We start from the raw sequence: 23686 nt of genomic DNA on the forward strand, positions 1-23686 counted from the left end.
CTTGCAGGCCAAGGTTCATTTAGAACAGTCGAACCATCTTATATCGTCATGAAAAAGCTTGATTTGATCTCAAACATGCTCTCGAAGCAATTGGCTGGCTACTTTCAGATGTATTAATCGCTCAAGATTTAATAGACATAGAAGAGGAAGATCCTGAAGGATTAGTTTTTTTATGTTATTAAACAATACTTAATCGATTTATGAAGATTTGAAGAAAGATCGACAGCTGATCCTCCTCAAAATCGAGCTCGTAGAGCATCATTTCAGCAGCGCTTATTTTTGTTTTGAGTTTCTTGGAGCATACAATCTTGATATAGCTAAATCTCATCACTTTCCTATGGATATTCGTCTTGTACATGATTTAGCATCTGTAGGTAGCATTCAACGTCAAGGTTTGACATCATTTCCATCACAATCATGGATGTCGAGTAATATAGACACTACAAATAATTGAGCTAATAATAATGATGACAGCAATAAAGATCATTCGAATACGCCATCGCAATTGGCTAATGATCTCCCATACACAGAAGCTTGCCAAGTTGTTTACCAGCATATACACGATTATTAGAAGGTTTGAGCCATTCAAGTGGTTGACAGAAGTCATAGATTGCATACCAGAAAACGTATGAGGACCTTCTCAGCTACATACGATTCCGAAAAACAACAGATCAATCGTGAAACAAACGATTAAACTTCGTTATCAGTAACAAATTCAATAAGTAAATGAAATAGCAGCTGACAAGATGTACCTATAAGTGTCTAACTTGTTATAAACACTGCTCTTCATTTTCTAACCCACCTAGAATTTCATCTAGTTATTTGGTGTTAACAAACAAACCACAGGCACCAAATAAATGGATTCAAAAACGTTAGTTTGTATTATAAAATCTGAGAAAATTCCAATTCCAACGTTCATATTACTATTGTCAACTCACTGTTTACATACAATAATTAAATAACAGGTAAACACTATTTAGATATTACTCGTCAACATGCACTAAAAATTTGTTTATGATTTGTTCAGTGATTTCGGCTACGGTTGCCGTTAACGCGTGCCGGCTGGGATGTTTCCCGAACTGTGTTTCGTGTCACTCGATTTTGGAGTCGGATAATTGCAGGGCTTCCTGCTATTTCTAGAGGATTTACCGTACTGGTTGTGATACCAGCACCAGTCGGGGTTGTCTGTCTCTCGTGGTCGAGAGACAGATCTCTTACGTGAAACGCTCCTACGTGAGGATTTTGACCGACTACGGTCATTACGAACTCTAAGATATCTTGTAAGCGTGTGACATAGTTCGGCCATGTCAGTCGAGGTCGATTGGGGTTTTTCTTTGATAGTAAAAACCTCGGCCTTAGAAAATTTGGTGATTTCCAAGATTCGATCGGCAGATGCAGCTAGTTCATCTATGGCATTGTTTTGAAATGAAACAAGCACTGCCTGCACCTGTTGAGGGAGTTTAGACAAGAAAAGTTGTCTAAATAGGCCATCATCGAAAGTTCGTTGGCCAATGACTTCTCTCATTCTAAGCAACATGTCTGTCGCAGAACCATGTTGTAAGTCGATATTGTTAAGGAGTTGGTCTAACCGTTGTCGATCAGTTAGGTCTCCGCGTTTTAAAATCGATAGTTTAAGCGTTTCGTAAGGTTCGGGAACATCACTAGTAAACATACTAGGTGTTACGTACCTGTTAAACTCGCGCGGTAACGCCTTAACTACCGCGAGGAAACGTGTGCGCGAGTCCGTGATTCCGTGCATGCAAAAATCGGCTTCTGCATAGCAGAACCAGGACTCGATATTGTGGGGCCAAAATGGCGTTAACTGAATCGAAATAGGGGGAATAGACTTTAACTTAAAAACCTTGGGTGAGTGTTCCGTCATAGTAATATAGATAACGAAAAATGTCTAATTAAAATATATCCGGAAAAAAAATTCGCGAAAAAAGGTATATCACAATATATAAAATTCAAATAAAGAATAACAATAATAATATTCCAAAATGGAACAGACTCACAGTATATTGACTTGGTGTACCAGATCACGTCGGTCTCACCAATGACGATGCAACTGATGTTCTAGTTTTACAACTAGCTACCAGTAGCACCTTCTATATTCGATCGTTCCCAGTCAGATAGAAATCAGAAGTCAGACGAGAAGAGGCAGGAAAGATATATTTGATTCGTTGCCAATATATCGAGGACCTTTTCTATAAGCTGGCTAATGAAACGTAGGAGCTGTGTCCCACGCCGTGTTGAAACGTGATCTGGTACGGATGCATGACCGAAAGCCTTCAGTTAAACAAGTCCACTTAAACAACATGGTCAGCATCCAATGTCGAACACTTAATGAGCTATTGATTTTGGGGAATTATTTACAGCTACATTACACATATAATTTTTCTTTCTCAGATACCTTACAATAATATGTTCATTCAGTTGAAAACGATGATACTTATAATGGATAGAACAGTTTATGATAGTATATTGGCAAGTTATACAATATTTATAAATAATTTAATCCCTTAAGTGCTTCAACCTTCAGTTTGTAAACAACTACCAACACCCATGTTCACCACTACCATAATTAGGGAGGTGAGTCATATGTAAATGATTTTAGAGCTCATTTTTGTTTGAAACTCTGATTTCGGTCTATTTTTGACTTGATAAATGGTGAATTTCACTTGCCTGAGTTTGCATTGTTACAAATAACTAAATTAGCCTTACTTAGCATTCACCCAGTTTGTGAGCGACAAATGCAACAAGCTACTAATAGACTGGAATAAACGCTATGTGACAACCACAAAGATTAAGAAAAGTGACGTGTAACAGAAAAATACTGTTAGTAGCTGATAAATAGCGACATCCAAAATCCTCTACGACATGTTACATGTGGGCGAGAACCCGTCGCATGACTCTTCGACCATGTCCTGAATCACAACCATCCCTCTTTGGAAGCACGCGCAACTTTGTCTCAACATAGTGTAGAAATATAAAAGAACGTCTGAAACACACAAATGCGTAGTAAAATACATTGAAGTAGGCTTTTTTTCGAAGCAAAAGTTCTTGGTGTCCGATCCGAATATTCGTTTGGCTGCACAAATCAATTAAATTACTTGCCTTGATGCAAACAATTTTATATGACTTGAAGGCCGTCGATCAAAGGGGCAGCTGAGTCGGTCCTTCATATTTTGAAGTCTATTCCATAACTAAGTTCGAAGAACTTCTTGTACGGTAATATAATGACAACTAAGAGTGTATTTTTGCTAGTTTGCCAGTGTATACCGCCAAGATCATTATATCTCGTGACTATACAATGTTTCTGTGCTCAAATATAGTTCCCATGAAATAAGTTCACCTGAACTTTCTAGAGAATAAATTATTCCATCTTTTCTCCGAAAAGCGTAGTTCCCTTTTGTCCTATCGAGTTCAATGGGTTGACCAGTTCCTTGGAACTGGTTGTGCTACGTTATACTAACCGAACTATGATTCCTTTGAAATGACTATGCGTTTCATGCTCCTTATACGCCATCGACAGAACACTTCAGGCAAACTAAAAATTCTGTTGGGTAAAAGTCGTGATTTATCATATAATTAAACTTTCGTCTACGATGAATGTCCAAATGTCTTGAAGACGTGTTTTGCGCCAGTAAAGTAGTTATAAACCATTGGTTTACTATCTGGATCCAGTTCATAGGGTTTTTTCTTAATACATGTATGACGTTGTGTGCTGTGTGGAACATCCGAAACGACCCTAGATTTATAGCATGTACCCATGTGATTTGACTTGATATAAATAATAGACATCCATATGGTTTGAATATGATTTCATTCTGTACTTACGAGATGTTGACAAACGTTTGTTGGCTGCAGTGATGTACTTTGATCTAAACTAAATTCTTCCCAAGAATAAATGCTTTTTGGGAGAGTAGACTTATGAGGGAAATCATGTTCATTCACTAGAGTGGATTTTGTGAAAATGCAGATTTGCCCTCAAACTAGAGAAAATCGTTGTCTAAAGATTCGTCTTTCCCGGGTTTATGTCACAAGTTTCTTACAGTATTGACCGTTTTTAGTATATCTATTGTTTGGGTGATTATCGTCAAATGTCCATGTCACTCAAAACTTATATATCAAAAGTACATAATTTTGTCCTTGCCTTGGTCATTTCTTCATATTGATTACCTGTATGACAATTAGGCTAGTAAATTCTATCTGTAGCCATACCAAATCTTGCATCAGTAGACTGATTGTTAGTGACAGTTCTAATGTATCATCACCATAATGTACCATTCCTATACTCTGCCTGAAAGCGTTAATTCTTGCGATATTTTAATTATTCTGTCAACTCTTGTCGCCATAATCTTACATCTCTTTTAACTTATTTCCTAGTTGTCGCTTTCAATCATGGGTGGTACAAATAGTCGTATTGAGACAAATCTAAATCCAGTAAAAACGTATACAGGATTTGAAGACCATGTAAATAATCTGTCTTCTCGTTATCTAACTTCTGTATAGGATAATGAACAAGTTATTTCCAAGGAATCATTTCGAGTTCGTTCATTGTTTTCAGTATTTGAATTTTGTACTTGTGTGTAGAATAAGTTTGACTTCTGCTTGTATGATCTGGCCGACCTTTTATGGGATAATTTCGCAGATGATCGTAATTCCAATGATGAATTCATGGTTCTCAAAAAATATCAAAGCATAATTGAATACTTGTCTTCTGCTCAGGACAAACTGGAGGTATTTTTAAGCTTGTTTAAGCTACGTGTGTTAAGTGAATCAGGTAATTGACAAATTATCTATTTTCACAAAATTTCAAGATGTTAAAGCACTATTTAGGTGGTTCTTGTTGGGAAGAGATTTGAAACCAGACATGTGGCAACTCATATTCACTTCTATCTTGTCCTCAGTAAGCCCTTCTAATTATACAAATCCTGTATTGTTATTGGTTTAATCCTTTTCTTTTTATGTGATGTTTTCCAAGTGAAATTAGTTAAGCATATATCAGTAAAGGAATTCTAGGCCTGTATAAAGCATTTTGAATTACTCGGGTAGGTAACAGCTTGTTAATATGCAACTACATAGTCTTTTTGTACTACTCTTATCAGATATGATTTTTAAGACTTGCAAGTGATATTGCCTTAAAACAGTGTCCTTTTTCAGATTTCATACTATTGCAATAAATAGAGTAGACGAAACCTAATTATTATCAGAAGGGGGTTTTGTGGAGATTGCAGTAATTTAATGGTTGAGTTCATGAGTCAATTAAAGCTAGACCACCATGGAAAACCCGTAAGCACTGGACAGCCGTTTCTTCCTAGTATGAGGCTCCTCAATGATGCGCATCCACGATCCCGTGACCAGGGGAGTTCAACTGGGTCTCTTGTGAAGATAGTAACTCACTGAAGACAATGATGGAGGGTGACGCAATTTCGTGGATTGGTCGGAGTTGGACATTAACACCGTTGGATATCGGCTCAGTGGCCTAGAGGTTGAGCGTTCGCACGCAAGACCGAAAGTCCTTGGTTTGAATTTCGCGAGGGGACCGTGGATGCGCACTGCTGAGGAGTCCCACAGTTGGACGAGACGGCCATCCAGTGCTCCCTGGTTTACATGGTGGTCTAGCTTTATTTGACTCATGAAACCTAATTAGTTTGTTGTTAGTGCCATTTTACATACCTTTTTTACTTCATACGGACACTGTAGTGAAGTGGGTGGATTATATCAACAAAACGAAGTTGGAAATTGCTATAAGTTGTGAACCATTTTTTATGGGAAGATAAAAGATTTTCATCTTTAGAATAATGTTTCAGAGTCTGCGGGGTTAACAAGTAGACAAACTGTAAAGTTTGTACAACAAATTTTCCAGACCTTGTTTATTAGATTAGTTTTAGAAATAAATTAGTAACTTGCTATTTTTCATCATAAAATTGATGGGACAGTTAATGAACTAAACATTGCTAACCTGCAGTTTATTTTTTAAATTTCATTTTCTCGATAGTTTGAATTTGTAGCAAATTGTATTTTTTACAGCATCTTTCATCTCTAAGTCAGTTTTATCATAAACTGGGATCACTGTCGTATCAGTAAATATTAGCGATATGTTTGAAATTCCCTTGGCAACGTGTAAGTAATCTTTCTTCTGAACAAATCAGTCATTTAAGGCTTCTTATATCTTCAGTAGATTAAATCACACTACCGATCAGTGCTAGAAGTTCCCAGTTGTTTCTGTCATTTAGTATAGGTATATCATATCTCTTTCATGCCATCACTTTATAGTATAAACGGTGAGACTATAATTTATGGGTGACCTTTGGGTGACGCTAAGGTGACCTTGAAAATGTTCATCTACTAATGCTAAATGAGGGTTATAAACCAGTGTGTAGAATTATAATTATAATTTACTGTTTGCGGTTAGAGTTAAGAGTTAGACTTAAGCCAAAATGTCAAAACTCTATTTAACCGAGTGGATAAATGAGTTCCGCGCCGAAATCCAAGACCTGTTATCTTAAATCTGATTGGTTCATCTATAAATTATAATCTCGCCTCATAAACGATGTATAGCGAATCATATTCTGTGATCCATATATTATTAGCCTAGAACGCTTCACCTTTAAGATCTTCAGTTGAACTTCCTTTTAGTCGCTTTATTCTTATTTCAGAAAATTGGGTTTTCAAATCCTAGTCTAGATTAAATGCATATTCCTTTATAGCCGTTTATCTCAATAGTAACTCTAAGTTTGATATTTTGTTAATTGACGAGATTTTACAATCCTTTTCATATTAAGACCTTTTTTGTATTTTGATAATGCAGAGTTGTTTTCAGTAAAATTTACATCTTTTGAACACATAGATATACCTTAAATGTATTTCAATACTTTAAGTTAAATTCAAATATTTGTCTCATATGCTTGTACATATGGAGAAAAAGATCCCTCCTAATATAGTAAATGAGAACACTAGTGAGGACAATCAAATGTATGTGAATACAAAACTACAGAATCTCTTATTGAAATCTAAGGACCAAACGGTAAATACTTCATTTGCAAAACGTCCATCAATTGTCACAGACTTCGCCGTTCATTCGTTTCCATACTAATCACTTTCTGTTCTCATTCTCTTCTCTTCGATCTTCTTAACCTTCTACCGCCAGGCATTCCACTTTCGATTGGTGATGCACACTACTTATATTTGTCGACATCAGTAGCACACACCACACTAGTAATCGAACTGTATTTAAACAACCATTAGCCTGTTTAGTCGTACAGGCGATTAAAGCATTCAATCATATGTACGCAAAAATATGCATATTTATGAGTTCAGAAAATATATATTATAATGGATACAAAGATAATCAATAGAACCCAGGTTGACTCATCCATCTGCCAATTGGTTATCCAGTATTTCGTAAAATGTACTGGTTTGTTTGAAAAATTTACCGAACGTCCGTTTTTAAAGTTTTTAACTTAACATTATTCATCTTTTATCTTAAGCTATTTTAGTTGTTAGTTTTTCTGATTTTCTACAACTTAGTTTACCTTCAGTTGGAAATTGACTTTTGTTTGGCTGTCATCATCTGAGTAATCCGAACACATTGTATGATTGTTGTGTCTCGATAACAATAGTGAATGATAACTTTGGCATCCATTTATGGACCAGAATTATGCATATATTTATTATCGTATAATTGCTAAATAAACTGGTCACAATCTCTGATTGTCCCAATATATAAGAAGGGGCCAAAATCATCCTGTGATAACCATAGAGGGATTAGTCTGACTAACATAGCATCTAAAATACTAGCCTCAATAATTATCGGGCGCCTAACTAAGGCTCGTGAACTGCAAACACGAGAAAATCAGGCTGGCTTCAGACCTGGTCGTGGCTGTATAGACCACATATTCACTACTCGTCAGGTTTTAGAGCACAGACATGTTTATCGGCGTCCGGCAATGATAGTTTTTCTTGACTTAAAGGCAGCATTTGACTCTGTAGACTGACAGGTTCTGTGGCAGTGTCTGTCACTAAAAGGTCTACCTCAGAAGTACATAAACCTTGTGAAGGCTCTTTACTCGAACACTACCAGTTGAGTGAGAGCTTATGGAGAACTGTCATATGATTTTACAACCTCAAGTGGTGTACGTCAAGGCTGTCCACTATCCTCATTTTTGTTTAACTTCATTATAGACCTGTTGCTGGAAATAACACTCTCTTCGACTGAATTTTCAGGAATTGATCTTCTACTAGGAGGTTCACTTATTGACTTAGAATACGCAGATGACATAGTCCTGTTTGGTGAAGACTCTGAAAAAATGCAGAGTCTTCTGTTAGAACTCAGTAATAATGCCAGGATGTTTGGGATGCGTTTCTCCCCATCTAAATGTAAATTGTTACTCCAGGACTGGCCTACGTCAACACCTGAACTAAGGATAGGGAGTGAAGTAGTGGAACGCGTCGACAACTTCACTCATCTTGGAAGTCTGATCAGCCCTAATGGGTTGGTGTCTGACGAAATCTCAGCACGGATTCAAAAAGCTCGTTTGGCTTTTGCCAACTTACATCACTTATGGCGAAGGCGAGATATCCGTCTGTCAACTAAGGGACGAGTATACTGCGCAGCAGTTCGTTCTGTTCTACTTTACGGCTGTGTAACATGGTCATTAAGAGTGGAAGATACTCGTAGGTTACTAGTATTTTACCACAGATGCCTTAGAAATATATCACCGGGTAAGTAATAGTGAGGTTAGACATAGGGTATTAGGGAATGATGGTAAATCGGTTGATGAGGTCATGAATCTTCATCGACTGAGATGGTTGGACCACGTGTTACGTATTCCTGAACACCGATTACCACAACGCGCAATGCCGACTAGCATTGGGGATGGTTAGAAAAGAGTTAGGGGCGGCCAAACCAAAACCTGGCATCAGTGCTTGAAGTCACTAACTTCTAGTCTGAGCCATGTTGGTGGATGCAGACTACTTGGTTGGGGTCCGTCTGACTATTGTAACCAATGGTTGGAGACTCTGTGTTACATGACTCAGAATCGATCACAATGGCGTAGGTGTATACATTCATTTTCTTCCCTTAAACCTTGAGATTAAAATTGCTTCATAACTTTCTTCCTTCCTATACTATATCCCTATATACAACCTTTCTTTATATATTACCACCACTAAATTAACTACTTCTATGAATCCGGTGTTCATCTTGTTGTGCTAACGAGGTATGGCAACTTGGACCGATGCATAAATGTTCCTGGTCCTACGTTGTAGCTGACTGACTGACTGACTGACTGACTATTAATTGCTGCCTCCCACATTCACAGCCACATTTGGCTAAATTTTGTACAAATGTTATTTCCTATTTTATTGGTACGATGTGATTAGTCTGTTTGGTATATAAACTCAGTATGTTTGAAATACAATGATTCATACCATAGAGGCTGTTATTGGTGTTCTGGATTTAACTGGCTGGACTAGGCAGGAAGCAGGACCGATCAGTACTCTAGACTGCTCCTACGGTTTTTGTGTATCACTGTTCCAATCGATAATTCGCTGCTCTCTGATTGGCGGTCTTATCACGTCACACATTAACTGGGCATCCACTCGGCCACAAGATATAACAGTGATACATTAAATTACAAACATTGGAGGATTCACTATCCGAATAAACATTCATAATTTCAGTTTGTTGCTATCTAGACACTCTAGAGTAAAAATTAATGTAGTTTTGCAGGGGCATTGATTCGAACCTTATGTTACATGCCACACGTTTTTAGGGCCTACTACTGCTTCAAATCTGGTGGTTTGTGAAAACTTGTCTAATTTAGAGATATTTTTCATCAGGGACCAGTATTAAGTGGAAAAAAAATTCGTGGACACTTGAAATGTACTAACAACTGGCTAAATAATTTTATACAGGAAAGGAAATAGTCATGTGATGTAAATCACTGGATTTAAAGTATTTGGTTAGAGGTTGATGTAGTCACTGTGAACAGTATATGTCTTCAGTTTACCGCTATATAAGATTAAATGCATACAGTAATTAAGCGTTTCAAATCTTGACATGTCCTGTTGATGAAAGCTACCTTAGAGTCTATCAATTTAACACATAGTATTTTGCAGTAGATTGCCTACTCTGTATTATACGATAATCATTTATCATACTAGTTTATGTACTTTAAATAAATTAATTTTCCTTAGTCAAATCGTTAATCTTCTCGATTTTGTTTTTAATCCTATTTTCCCAGGATGAAAATGGTATATACAAACACGACACAATCGTCAGCTGTTTAAATCGTTTATGTCCAGATATTTGTAATGACTTAGTCAATATACTTTTACAACTCTTAAATGATAATCATTCATTTAATTTGGTAAGGTGCAGAAACATATATATATATATATATATACCTGTTCATTTAAACAATTATTATTTTCTAGACAGATTTCAATCCTTATACACTTTCTGGAACAATATTAACGTCGGATCTCCAGTGGTTGTTCTCTACTTTTCTAACTTATCCATACAAACGTGCACCGAAAACTTGTCTACTTCAAACAATACCATTAGAATGTGTATGTATATTATTCTGACCGACTAATGCGTATTTCAGGAGCAGTTGTCACATTTACATTGTTTGTATGACAGTACAAATCATGGGATGAGTTTGACCAGGTAATTACTTGGGCTATTGTGTTATGAATTCTCAATAAATATTATGGTGAATTTTTATCGATTTCATCAACAAACGTTTGGTTAATCCACAGTTAATAACAGTAACGCTGTGTATTTATACGTTTTTACTGCTCTACATCCGTTTTCTCAGCTGTTGTAAGGTACTAGCTTATGTTATTATCATATGCTTAGCCAAAAACTGGAGTATTCGGTTGTTAACGCAATATAGATTAGATCAAAGGACGTTCCGTGCAGAATTGTGTTGGTGCACGCTGATTGGCTATTTCTTGTCCAATCAGCGCTAGTGGATACTTGGAGAAGACTCTAGAATCTTCTCATGTAAAAACTACAAATATACCAACGTTCTCCTTATTGTGTCTCTTACTTCCGTCTACCTTTGTTATTTGGAATGTAATTTCGTTCCTGTTCAGCTGTGTCCTGGTTTGATGACTTGTCGAGTGAATTGGTGTCCAAGAAAACCAAGTGATAGGAATAGCTGGATCGTAATAAGGATAATTATACCATCGATCTTCTGGTCCATACCAAACAATCGATATGGTGTAAAACAATTTCAAGCTACCTGAGTATCATAGTCAAAGAATGTCATCCATGATCACTTATCTTCCAGTACGATCTTGGTTTCTAAGATATTGTGTACTACAATTTGTGATTTGCTTTTCGTATAGAGCGAAAATGGTATTTTGCAAATAACTTCTATCTGGTTGTATCAGCCAATATTTTTTTGTCATATTTGGGTGGATTATGTAACTTTCCTGGCTAAAACTGATTGCAATGAAGAATAATTACTTTTGTCTGGTGGCGAATTTAGTATAAGATGAAAAGAATAAACTCAATTGCCGTCTTTAAGTGTTCTCACTCATAATTGTTCTTCTAGATATTTGTTTTCATACCAGTCATCTAATTTTAATAACTATCAATTTAACCCAACTTCATTATCTCAAGTTTTTACCCTTTTGTGAGCCTATAAATAATGTCGCTGTTGTTCTTACTCACTCACAGTTCTTTTTAGTCTGAGGAAGAGATGAATTACTGAGTTTTGTTTCCTACAATAAAATGGCTTGGATATAGACAAATAATAACAAACAAGCTCCAGCACTGCTTGTTTCTAGTCAATTTCTATGCATAACATATGCTTTCACTTGATTTCCAGCTTAAATTCAGCTAGGAAAAAGAAGTAAAATGGACTAGAGGTACATGCGTTAATCAGAAAAATCAGTTTTTGTGAAGCTAACGTTCAGTGGTTTGACCTTATTTCCGACTTATCCTTGCTAAGTATTAACCTTATGGCCTAAATCTTTCACTGTTGAATGATAATAAAATTCACTTGTTATTTGAGGATGTCTGGACTGTGAGAACTGTTTGAGAAAGGTTGTTTAAATGTTAACAGTTTCACGATACTTCTTATTGTTGAAAAACAATAAAATAACACTCACAAATGCTAATTAATACAAAGTTTTTAACTACTCCAATAAGATTATGACTGAGTGAAAGGACAATAATGTCAGTACTTTTGTATTCGTGATATCATCCCGTGTAATTTCTTAAAGTTACTACTATCATTATGCATACTCAAGGCTTCTGTCGTAATCATTTGTGTGTAGATAAACGAGACTCCTAAATTTGCTGAAATCACATTTAGGAAGCGAACATAATAATAATAATAACCAATCTATATAATTACTTAATTCAAGTGTAATCGATATACATTCACTACTGAGATTTCATTTCTCAATGCAAAATTATGACTTCGTTATTAAATGCTATTTCGGAAGCAGTAACTATCATTAATCACTAAAATATAATTAAACAGTGTCGTTTCGCTGATCTAGTATCATAAAAGTTCAGTCACGTATTATTTTTGCTGTTTGTGGCTTTTATTTTGTTATACTTACTTGATATGATAAACTAAGTATCCATGATTTTAAATTTAGAAAGTGTATTACGTATTGCTCTTCTTTCATTCTGCGTAGTGAGAGTTTTGATAAATTTTATTATCCATATTGAAGACGTGTCTAACATATATATGTATATTTCATTATAACTTACTCTTCTATCAAGTCATTTTTTTATTGTATCATCTTTCACTTTTAAATTGTAAGAAAACTAAAGTGAATTATAACATTTATTCCAGCCCTATTTGAAGTAATTCATACTATAAATCCTAGTGTTACCTTATTCTATTTATGATGCAATTTGATGTACACTAAGATAATAAAACGTAAAGAAGCTGTAGTTAGAAAAAACAGATTTTCTCATCCTACTTTGTCCGTAGCTTTCCGATGTTTGATCCCAAAGTTTTTCAACCCTTATTTGCCTACAGTTCAATTAAAGCTATCAACTTCACTTAGCATTGCTTAGAAATATCCAGAAACATCTTTGAATATTTAAATGTATTTCACTGATATGATCCAAATCATGAAAAAATCAATTTTTTTAACTGATATTTTTAAGACGTCTACATCCTGCGTGTAGGATCATAAACTAGAAAAGAACGATTTTATAATTGATTGATCATTGAGCAGTGAATAATGTCATGTTTGTCTAGTCTGCTGTTTCTGATCGGATTCTATCTATCAAGTTGCCATGTCACCTCTAGTCAAAATGATTTAACATTGCTTTCCCTATTATGAGATGTCAGGTGATTGGAGGTAGTCAATAGGATGGTTTGGGTCTACTTTCCGTACTATCTGAGACCTTTCGCTAAGTCATACCTGCAATCTTAAGGGAAGTGATGCTGTCTGGTGGATTCGAACCCATGTCACTCAACTTTACGACCTGAGACATTATGTTAAGATATTCATAAAAATATCCCAAAAATTATTCTGTTAAGTCTAATTCTATCTTGTACGTGAAATGGTATGTTTTCACATGTTTTCAGACTTTTCGCATGTCGTTTCCTATTGGTCAATATTTACGGTCTCCTAACTGTATAAATATGGATTGTTTGTAAATTATCTTATTCTTCTTTTAACCCCATAAACAACTTCCATCTAACGGTTTGTATTCTGATATATTGTCGTACTGGGATATCTGGAGCTGGTCAATCGGTAGAATTTCGATTAGCCACATCGTGGTCCACAATACGTTAGCATGGAGCTATGTCGATCTCTACTGATTTCCTACAGAACTGAGATATTTAAAATTGTCTGGTGATCGGGCAGTGACTATTCTCGTGTTTGCTGAGTGATTTATTGTTGGTCGATCCCCTTAGTATTTAACGATCCACTAACCTATATCAATCACCGAAACTCTCCAATTTAAGTGACTTCATGAAATTTTTTCATATACTAGTCAGCATTTTGCTTCAATCTAATTTATTTAGTTCTTATAGTTATCGATTGGTGTAATAGATTATTATCATATACTTTCCCCAATTTTTTTCGTTTAGACTGTTAGAACTGGTATTCGATTACAATGGACCAATGATTGTCTTCCTCAAAGCTAAAGAATTCTTATTCTGTTTATTATCTGATCAAGGTTTGAAGTAAGATATTCATAAGTGTAATTTACTTTAAATTTTTCTGAACAGTACGCGAATTTTTTCGTAAATATACTGACTGGTTTCAGTGTTAGTTACTTGCTATTTTTATTTATGACGTTTAATGCTAAACTATGAATATACCGCCAGTTTTTTACGTATACTTGTTATTGGTTGGTATTAACACTCATTCACCAAACTTTCAAGCTAATCATCTGTTTCCACTCTATCATAAAGTCTTTAATTCTCTTTATGACTTCTTATACAATCTTATCGAGTAGTTCAGTCAACTGTCGTTATAGATTCAGAATTTTTTAAATAGAGAAAATGGTTTCAAGTCTAGACTATGATTTGAGTGAGTAGACTGTGTGTGTATGTGTTAACTATACCAATCCCCATGTAGCTCTTCTACAGTTACTGCTGATCCCAAGCCCAGGTAAAGTAGGAGGGTTGGGCATTGGGTTAGCGACCCCATCCCGTAGAAAACTAACTCGCTAAAAAAACGCTAACCACAAAAGATAATTCAAACAATCTAAACTCTGCCCTGGCACTTGAAGGGAGAATTTTGATGCCTCAGGATGAAAGCTGAGAGTTTTCGGAAGTCACGAGGCCGATGCCCCTTCTAACAACCAGGGCAACAGTTTTTACAGGTACATGGAACGTCCGGACAATGTGGGAGACCGGGAGGACTAGTCAAATAGCAACGGAAATGAGGAGATATAAATCGGCAGTACTCGGAATCAGTGAAACCCATTAGACCCAAGCTGAACAGAAAAGGCCAGATACGGGAAAGATGTTTCTGTACTTTGTTCATGAAGAGGACAATGCTCCACACACTCAGGGAGTTGCTCTGATGCTATCCAGAGAAGCACGAAACGCACTCGTAGGATGGGAGTCTCACAGTGAACCAGATAGATTATATTTGTATCAACAAGAAATTCCGAAGGATAATGGAAGACGTGAGAATCAGGAGAGAGGCTGACATAGCTTTAGATCACCACCTGGTTATGGCCACGATGAAACTGAAGCCAAAGAAACACTAAACAACTGGGGAAACGACATTACAAAGGTTCAATACAGCCTTCCTTCGAGATATTAACAAACTCAATGAATTCAAGATAACTCTCAACAACATGTACCTAGCTTTACAATATCTATTCAAAGAAGAGGAAAATACAATGGAGGATAACTGCAAAGGGATCAAAGAAGCATTAACTTCAACGTGTCAGGAGGTGCTGGGCCACAAGAAGCATCATAATAAGGAATGGATCTCTATCTAAACCCTGGACAAGATTCAAGAAAGGAAGAACAAGAAGACGGCAATTAACAACAGTCGAACAAGAGCAGAAAAAGTCAAGGCGCAAGTTGAATACACAGAAATACGTGGAAGACCTAGCAACGATAGCGAAAGAAGCTGAGAAAGAGGGAAGTATCAGATAACTGTATGACACAACGAAGAAACTAGCAGGGAAATATAGTAAACCAGAGAGACCGTTCAAGAATAAGGAAGGCAATTCAATCACCGAGATTCAAGAGCAGAAGAACAGATGAGTAGAATATTTTAAGGAACTCATGGATGGACCGGCTCCATTGAATACACCGGATATCGTAGCAGCACCTACAGATCTTCTTATAGATGTCACTCCACCAACGACAGAAGAAATCAGGATGACCATCAGACATCAAAAACGGGAAAGCAGCAGGACCTGACAATATACCAGCTGAAGCTCTGAAGTCAGATATAGAAGTAACTGCAAGCATGCTTCACGTTCCATTCAGGAAGACTTTGTGGGAAGAACAAGTGCCAATGGACTGGAAAGAAGGACACCTCATCAAGATACCAAAAAAGGAGATCTGATCAAATGTGAGAACTACAGAAGCATCACACTACCGTCAGTACCAGAAAAGGTTTTCAACAGAGTGTTACTAAACCGTATAAAAGACGTAGCAGACGCTCAACTTCGAGATCAATGGGCTGGATTCCGTAAGGATAGATCGTGCACTGACCAAATTGTGACACTATGGATCATCGTTGAACAATCAGTTGAGTGGAACTCGTCAATATACATCAACTTCATTGACTACGAGAAAGCATTTGACATTATGGTTAGGAGAACATTATGGGATTACCTTCGACGCTATGGTGTATCTGAGGTGGTCACCAACATCATTCGGGATTCCTACAACGGACTACACTACAAAGTTGTGCGTGGAGGACAGCTGACCGTTGCATTCTAAATGAGGACCGGAAGCAAACAAAGCTCCGTACTTTCTTTCTTTTGATGGTTGACTGGATTATGAAGACCTTGACATCTGAAGGAAAGCATGGAATACAATGAACAGCTCGTATTCAGTTAGAAGATTTCGGCCTCACTGATGACCTGACCCTTCTGCCCCATACACACGAACAAATACAAATGAAGACAACGAGTGTAGCAGCAGCCTCTGCATCAGTAGGCCTCAACATACACAAGAAAAATGCAAGATCCTTAAATACAACACAAAAAACGCCAACCCAGTCACACTTGATGGAGAAACTCTAGAAGAGATGGGAACATTCACGTGTCTGGGTAGCATCATCGATGAAAGCGGAGGATCCTATGTAAACGTAAAGGCGATGATTGGCAAAACAAGGGCAGTATTCCTACAATTGAAGAACGTATGAAACTCGAAACAACTGTCACTCAACATTGAAGTCGGAATATTCAATACATATGTAAGACAGTTCTACTGTACGGAGCTGAAGGTAGGAGAACTACTACAACCATCATCAAAAAGTACAAGTATTTACAAACAATCTTCTATGCAAGATTCCCAATATCTGTCGACCAAATACCATCGGAACAACCTACTTTAGGAGAAAACAAACCAGCTTCTAGTTGAAGAAAAAAATAGTAAAAGACGTTGGGAGTGGATAGGACATACACTACGGAAATCAGCAAACTGAATCACGAGGTAAGCTCTAACTCCGAATCCTGAAGGTAAACGGAAAAAAGGAAGAAGAAAGAATACACTGCGTCGGAAATCGGAAGCAGACATGAAAAGAATGAATAGCAACTGGAAAGGATTGCCTAGCACAGAGTTGGTAGCAGGTGTAAGTTAGTAAGTAATACCACTCTCAATGAAGCTAGCAATATCCATTTGCTATTATAAAGTTTGGTTTAAACACATTTTCTCGAAATAAAAACCATATCTTTTCAAAGCGTCCCTGGAACATGAATTCTAAAATAATATTTAAGATAATACAGTCATTATTATTTCACATTTCTTTGGTTTTACATTTCCAAAAGAAACTAACAAAGATTAATTATGCAAACATATGTTATTCACAGTCAGAATAGTTTAATCTACACCCGTTGTTTTCCATCCAAAACAATTTTTAAGACATTAACACTCTGAAGTAACTATTTCCGAGACCATTTTTGGTTGTTATTTAAATATATCAAAAAATTCCCATCTAAATAATTACATCGAATGCTGATTGTAAATCTTCAACAAATAATGAATGTAGCTAATGTTTTCTATACAGTTTAATAAACTTAGATAAGTTGTAAAGTGGTTTTCTGTTTTTCTGTTATATAGAGAATCATTAAAAACGTTCGGCAAAGAGTATTCATTTCTCTATCAGATCCAACCAAAATTTATCCGACTTGTATGTAAGTGTATGTACATTTTTAACAATTTTTATCGTGCTCAAATTCATAATACTTCATTAGGTTAACTAATCAGTTAGACGAAATTAAATTGAAGCATACTTAGGATTCTTCAATAACAAACAGAACATTCAGCAAACATTCGACTTAATCGTGTTTATTTACCTGTTACAATCTGATAAGTAGTTTCTTTTGCTAGAACACGTGTATACCGTGAAAACTTAGTAACTTCTAACCGAGTTAATATAGAAGATCATCAACAACAATCCGTAGTTTTGAAGGACGGGAAAACTATGTCGTTTTAATTTTTGAAACTTAAACTAACAGATTTCGATTCAGTATTATAAAGGTAATACGCTCGCCACTAGTCCTAAATATTTTAGGTTAGATCTCTGGCGAAGATATAGACGCACGTTTACGAGTTTCATGAAAATGATACTTTTGTTCAGAGCCCCCCCCCCGCCAGTTTTTAATGGTGGTCCATCAGTTTGTGATGTAAACTACCTCCAATCAAAATAATGAGTAATTTGAAATGTGAACTACAATGAATGGAATGAATAAATACAAACTAGTAACAAGTGCAATTTTCTACTAATTATGTTACTGTGCTAACTCAAACCAAAATACCAAGTTTCTTCTACCAAAGACCCTATGATATTAACAAATAAAAGCAGCTATTTCTCTTGATCAATTAACTGAAAGTTAATTAAACCTTAGAATCAATGTTACGGCTTATGTAGTTTCTTTATCACTAGACCAACCATTATTATTTTAACAAGCAACTCCTCAGAATATGATTATTTTCACTTAAATACATTCCAAAGAGGATTGCTTCTGTCTAGGTGGATCGTCTAAAATTGATGAGTTATTTGACATCAACTAACATACATATACTAGATTGTCCTCTTACCAAACACTTATCTAACTTCACTATTTTTCCATTTCCTTAAATTTATTATCCATCCATTTTTTACGATGCAACATTCTTTACAATGATCTAATTGTCATAACTCATGACCCTATTAATTTATCACATGATAAGATCGCTAATAGAGACACCGACTTATATGACCAAACCAATGACGCATACACCTGTACGAGCAGCCTATGGTTCTTTTTGGTCCTCCGAGATAGTAGCTTCTCTCTTAACCCAGGCAATTCAGTCCAGAGTGTCAGTATCAGCCTCCGCTATAGGAATCATATATTCCAGACATACTTGGTTTATAAACAAACAAACCAGACAGCATCATACCATAATATAGAAAATAACAAATACATAAGATCAATCCAAAATGGCTGTTGTTATTTTAGACTGTGACTAACATTGAGAATAACTTGAGAATAGTAAATCGTATAACAGTAACCATTAGGTCAAATTAAAGCTTATAATAAAAGTAATGTAAATATACACATAATATAGTTACTTATTAGTTATACAATAAGAAGATGGGTAATAATAATCCATAAATAATTTCTAACAGTTGCCATTCATTTATTGTTCGTTAGGACATAACACTAATAAAATATTTTATATAAATGAGTAGTACCCATTGAAACAAAGCTTTTAACTTGTTTAACTGATTTTGAATGACAGGTATGTGTTCTGATGTATTTTCATTAAAATTAAGTATTATTTAAAAATAGCTGAGATACAGTTTATTAGGAATCCAAGTTAACGATCACATAAGTATTACTGACCTTCTGGACTGTGAAAATAGCTAATTGTTTTTATCTTCATTTGATTTTCCTTATAAATATTCCTGCCTTTTAATTATCTTCTGCTTCTTTCCTCTCTGCATCAACCGTTACTTTTTCTTTCCTCTATTTTAAAAGCTGGTAAATTAGGCACAGATTCGGGTATAATTTATGCAAATTTCAGTACAAAAACATCAAAACGTGGTCTTCTTGTGGGGCACCAACCACTTATATCGCCTGTAATTGAAATAAATGAAGATTTTACTGAGTTGAAATATAATTCTGGCCTATCAATACGTCTAAATGCAATTGAAGTTTGGGCAGCTGGTTCCAGTGATCACATGTCTAAATTAGAAGATCAAAAGAAATGGGAATCTGATCAGGTATCCTATTTTGACCGAGCGTGTTACCCATATGCACCATTTAAATAAATAATATATCACTTTAGATAATAGGACAGAAACAGTTAAGCTACCTTGTTAAACAATAATAATAAAGGAATATCACTGACCACATTTGTCATGGCTTAAGGTTTTGGGTTTGTTGTGAACATGTTCAAGTTGTTAAGTAGCTAAATTAAGTGCCGATTGATACGGTATGGTCAGTGGATAATTGGTCATAAATATCTACTATTAACCCGAGCTTTCAAATGAACTGATATTAGATGACAACACAATTGACCAATAGACAGGTTTTTCAACGAAACAACACTTAAAGGGAAGACATTAACACAAACATAAATTAAATTTTATTCGAAACATTGTAAAATAGGGGCTATATCGATACTTGAGCTAATCCAACTAGCGCGTGATTATACGAGTATATGAGTGATTTTACGATACTACCTAATTTGATAGAATAAAATAAAGTGGTCTTAACTGATCATTCAGTTAGCTAAGTGTGTAGACAGTTCAACCAAAATCTCTATAGATTCTAAACCGTACGTGTATATAACTACCGTCGTGTGCAAGGAATTAGTTATCCATTCATATATTGGCATATTGTATTTAAGTCATTTGTGTCTCAAAAAGATACAGTACTATCTACATCATTACAAAAATCTCAATGAATAAGAGAAACATTTACTAATGCTCATTAACTACTATGTAAATGAATTCATTGAAATGCAAATTAATCAATTACGAGTAGAGTATGTGAGCTATCAAATTACTTGTCGCTTTTTTCTTACACTGCTTGTATCATTTTACTTGAAAGAAACTTTTTGTACATTTACTGTTTGTGGTAACATTTAAATTAAATTTTCACAAATCACAATCTCAATGTTATTGTTTCACCAAAGTTCATATAATTAAGTTACGTCATAAAAATAAGTAAGCAAATCAACGATTCTAATTAAACAATCGAATAATTTCATTTCAACTAACACATCATCAAAGCTCTTCACTACAGTTTATGGTGCTAACTTATAATAGATGGTAAATACAATGGTGATTATTTAGTTAACATCACGGACTGACCTTAGTTAAATAATCATTAAAACCCAGGAAGCATTGGACAGTTGTTTCTTCCTAGTATTAGACTTTTCAACTGTGTAGATCAAGACCCCACCCTAGAATAAACCCCACACCTTCATATCTCATAACAAGCGCTTAACATTTAGGTCACTTAGCCTATGCTCAGTCATTTACATGTTTAACTTCAAATAATTCACTGTGTTGCTCAACCATCTTCCAGTAATGATAGTGAGGAAAAAGTGGAATTGAATCAAGTAGGGAATGGTGTAATAATTTAAAAGAAGGCGGAATGAAATTATTAAGTAAACAATGAGAGTGTTTATATTTTCAAAAAACAACAGCTTTTGTTCATTGAATATAATTCAGAGTAAATTATCAGACAGTTTTGATCTTTTAGGTAGTAAAAGTGACTTAGACATTTCTTTCAAATATACTATTTCTGTTCGAAAAGTTACATTTTAATGGGAATTACTATGTTGAAAATTGAACTCTACAACCTGATGATAGATTAAATATGTAATTCAATAACTAACATTCATTGCCTTATTCAAGTTGACTCAATACCTGATATTGTTTGTTTGATTGCAAAGAATAGTGTTCTTGGTTATCTCTGTACAATTATTTTGAACATATATTTGATGTACAAAAGTACTTGCATTGTCGAATACTTACAGCAAATCCAACTGGCCTTTGTTGTTAGGAGAATAATTAGTACGTTTGTTGCAGTAAATGTCATCTTCACTACCATGTAATGAAATATCACTAAACTCCAGTTTCAAGAATATGTGTCGTAGAAACTGTTATCAATTTACTATTTGTATATTTCACAGTTAAATGCTTTGTCATAAATTTCATCTGTTATCAAAGCTTTTATAATTTCGAAATATCACAAATTAAAATTTCTTATTGACATTTGTATAAAAGATTGATAATTATTACCCTGTAATGAATATGCATTGAATATGTCACCCTTTTATTAAGTTGGATTAACCACTCTGTTGTAGTGACCGGCTGGTCTCGATAAGAACACGATTGGAATAAAAGAAACAATTATTATTATTGTAACCAATTGTACCAGCGATTGTTTTACTGTACTTGTTTAACTGTATCAAAGCCACTTCTCGTTCCGCTATCCGCCTTGTTTGGTTCGAACTCTCTTACGCTCTATCCTTTTTGCCTGTACTCGTTTGCACGTCTCGGTATTCTTTCGATACCACGAGATCGCCAATATACTCTACCTGGACCAATCACGGTCTTCTGGTTTGCGAGTTATCGAGGGATCCAAGTCGTTTCTGGACGCGTAATCTCATTGTAGTGGTGATCATAGTTCATCAAGACTCGACGCCATCTACACACTATACAAATTATTTCCTGAATTTACGTAACAGTCTTTAAAATACAACTTACTGGACTAGTGATATTTAACGTAAACGGAAATAAATAAAACAAAAAAGATTGAGATTTACTTCATTTCAAAACACTAATAATGTATTGCTTTTTGAGTTGATTACATTATTAACGACTAAATTTGCTCTCTATTTTATTGTGAACTGGGGATGTTTTTACAAAATCTAGCATTAATGTAATCAACTCTATTCTGTGTATATACATAGCAGATGATTATTGCGGTTTAAAAAGAACCTAAATCACTGTTTGATTTCCAGATTACCAATCAAATATTCCGCTAGACAACCGAAACGGAATAAAAATATTTATTAAAAGAGATATAAATTAGACGTTGTCAAGTCTTCACCCCAATCTTCAGAATATATCTAGGTTTTAATATTGTAAAAGTATATAGTACAAAAGTTTATACGTCACATACTATCATTGAAATCCTAAACCATGTAATGTCATAGATTTATTTGCCATTTAGTTCACCATTTCTGTTTATGATATATTTGAGTTAACATTAAATCTTCAGTAATCAAGACATTATTTATAACTTTTGTTTTTCTGTTAGGTTGCTAAAGCGAAAGAACGAAAGTTGAAAAATGAAACGTGGCAAGATTCTGCCGATCGTTTCCTACTAGAATTAGATGGGAAGCGAGTACGTCATTCCGATGAGATTGAACCACCTTGAACACTATTTCGATTCATTCTAATTTCCGAGTATACTTCTCACCGAAATGCATAATAATATAGTCGAAACTAATTTATTGACTTTTCTATAGATCAATTCTTTTGATGTTAGTACTTTGTTAACTGTCATTCTCTCACCAAGAATCTCTTTTTTGCCATGGATCTCAAATATCATTTTTCATCTACTTTCGTAAATATTTTCTATCATATTGTAAAATCACTTCAAATTTTACTATTCTTATTTTATCTATTTAAGTTTACAAAATCCTTCAGCCACCCTCGTTTCTTCTTGTAAACGATAGATCACTAGCAAGAGTGATTATTGTTAATATTCTTTGTTCATATATTTCTACGTAAATGTACAGAATAAGTAGACCATCCATGATTAGTTTCTCTTTTTACTTGATTTGCTGATTCTGGCTAAATACAATAAAATGGAGAAAACGTCATTATTCGTAGATTTTAAGTGGTTAAGAGGATATTCTCACAGAACCCTAAACCTAGCTCTACCACCAGTTTGTGGTTATCAATAAACCAAATGTACAATCTTGGAGGTAACACGCATCAACCAGTATCAGTCAGAGGTGGTACAATTAGTCTT

General features: G+C 35.2%; 1 protein-coding gene across 1 annotated transcript; it reads left to right on the forward strand.

Moving 5' to 3' along the window:
* The first annotated feature begins 3157 nt into the window (after window positions 1-3157).
* On the forward strand, window positions 3158-23473 carry Smp_013050 (hypothetical protein). Its single transcript, XM_018799273.1, has 12 exons — window positions 3158-3231; window positions 4390-4476; window positions 4516-4551; window positions 4597-4786; window positions 4824-4912; window positions 10254-10379; window positions 10447-10581; window positions 10620-10681; window positions 14091-14186; window positions 17763-17836; window positions 19667-19911; window positions 22967-23473. Exons 2-12 carry the CDS (start codon window positions 4405-4407, stop codon window positions 23084-23086), a joined length of 1245 nt encoding a protein of 414 aa, XP_018651078.1. The 5' UTR covers window positions 3158-3231; window positions 4390-4404; the 3' UTR covers window positions 23087-23473.
* Window positions 23474-23686: the final 213 nt, after the last annotated feature.

This window comes from Schistosoma mansoni, chromosome 3 (genome assembly GCF_000237925.1).
Source record: "Schistosoma mansoni strain Puerto Rico chromosome 3, complete genome".
NCBI lineage: Eukaryota > Metazoa > Platyhelminthes > Trematoda > Strigeidida > Schistosomatidae > Schistosoma > Schistosoma mansoni.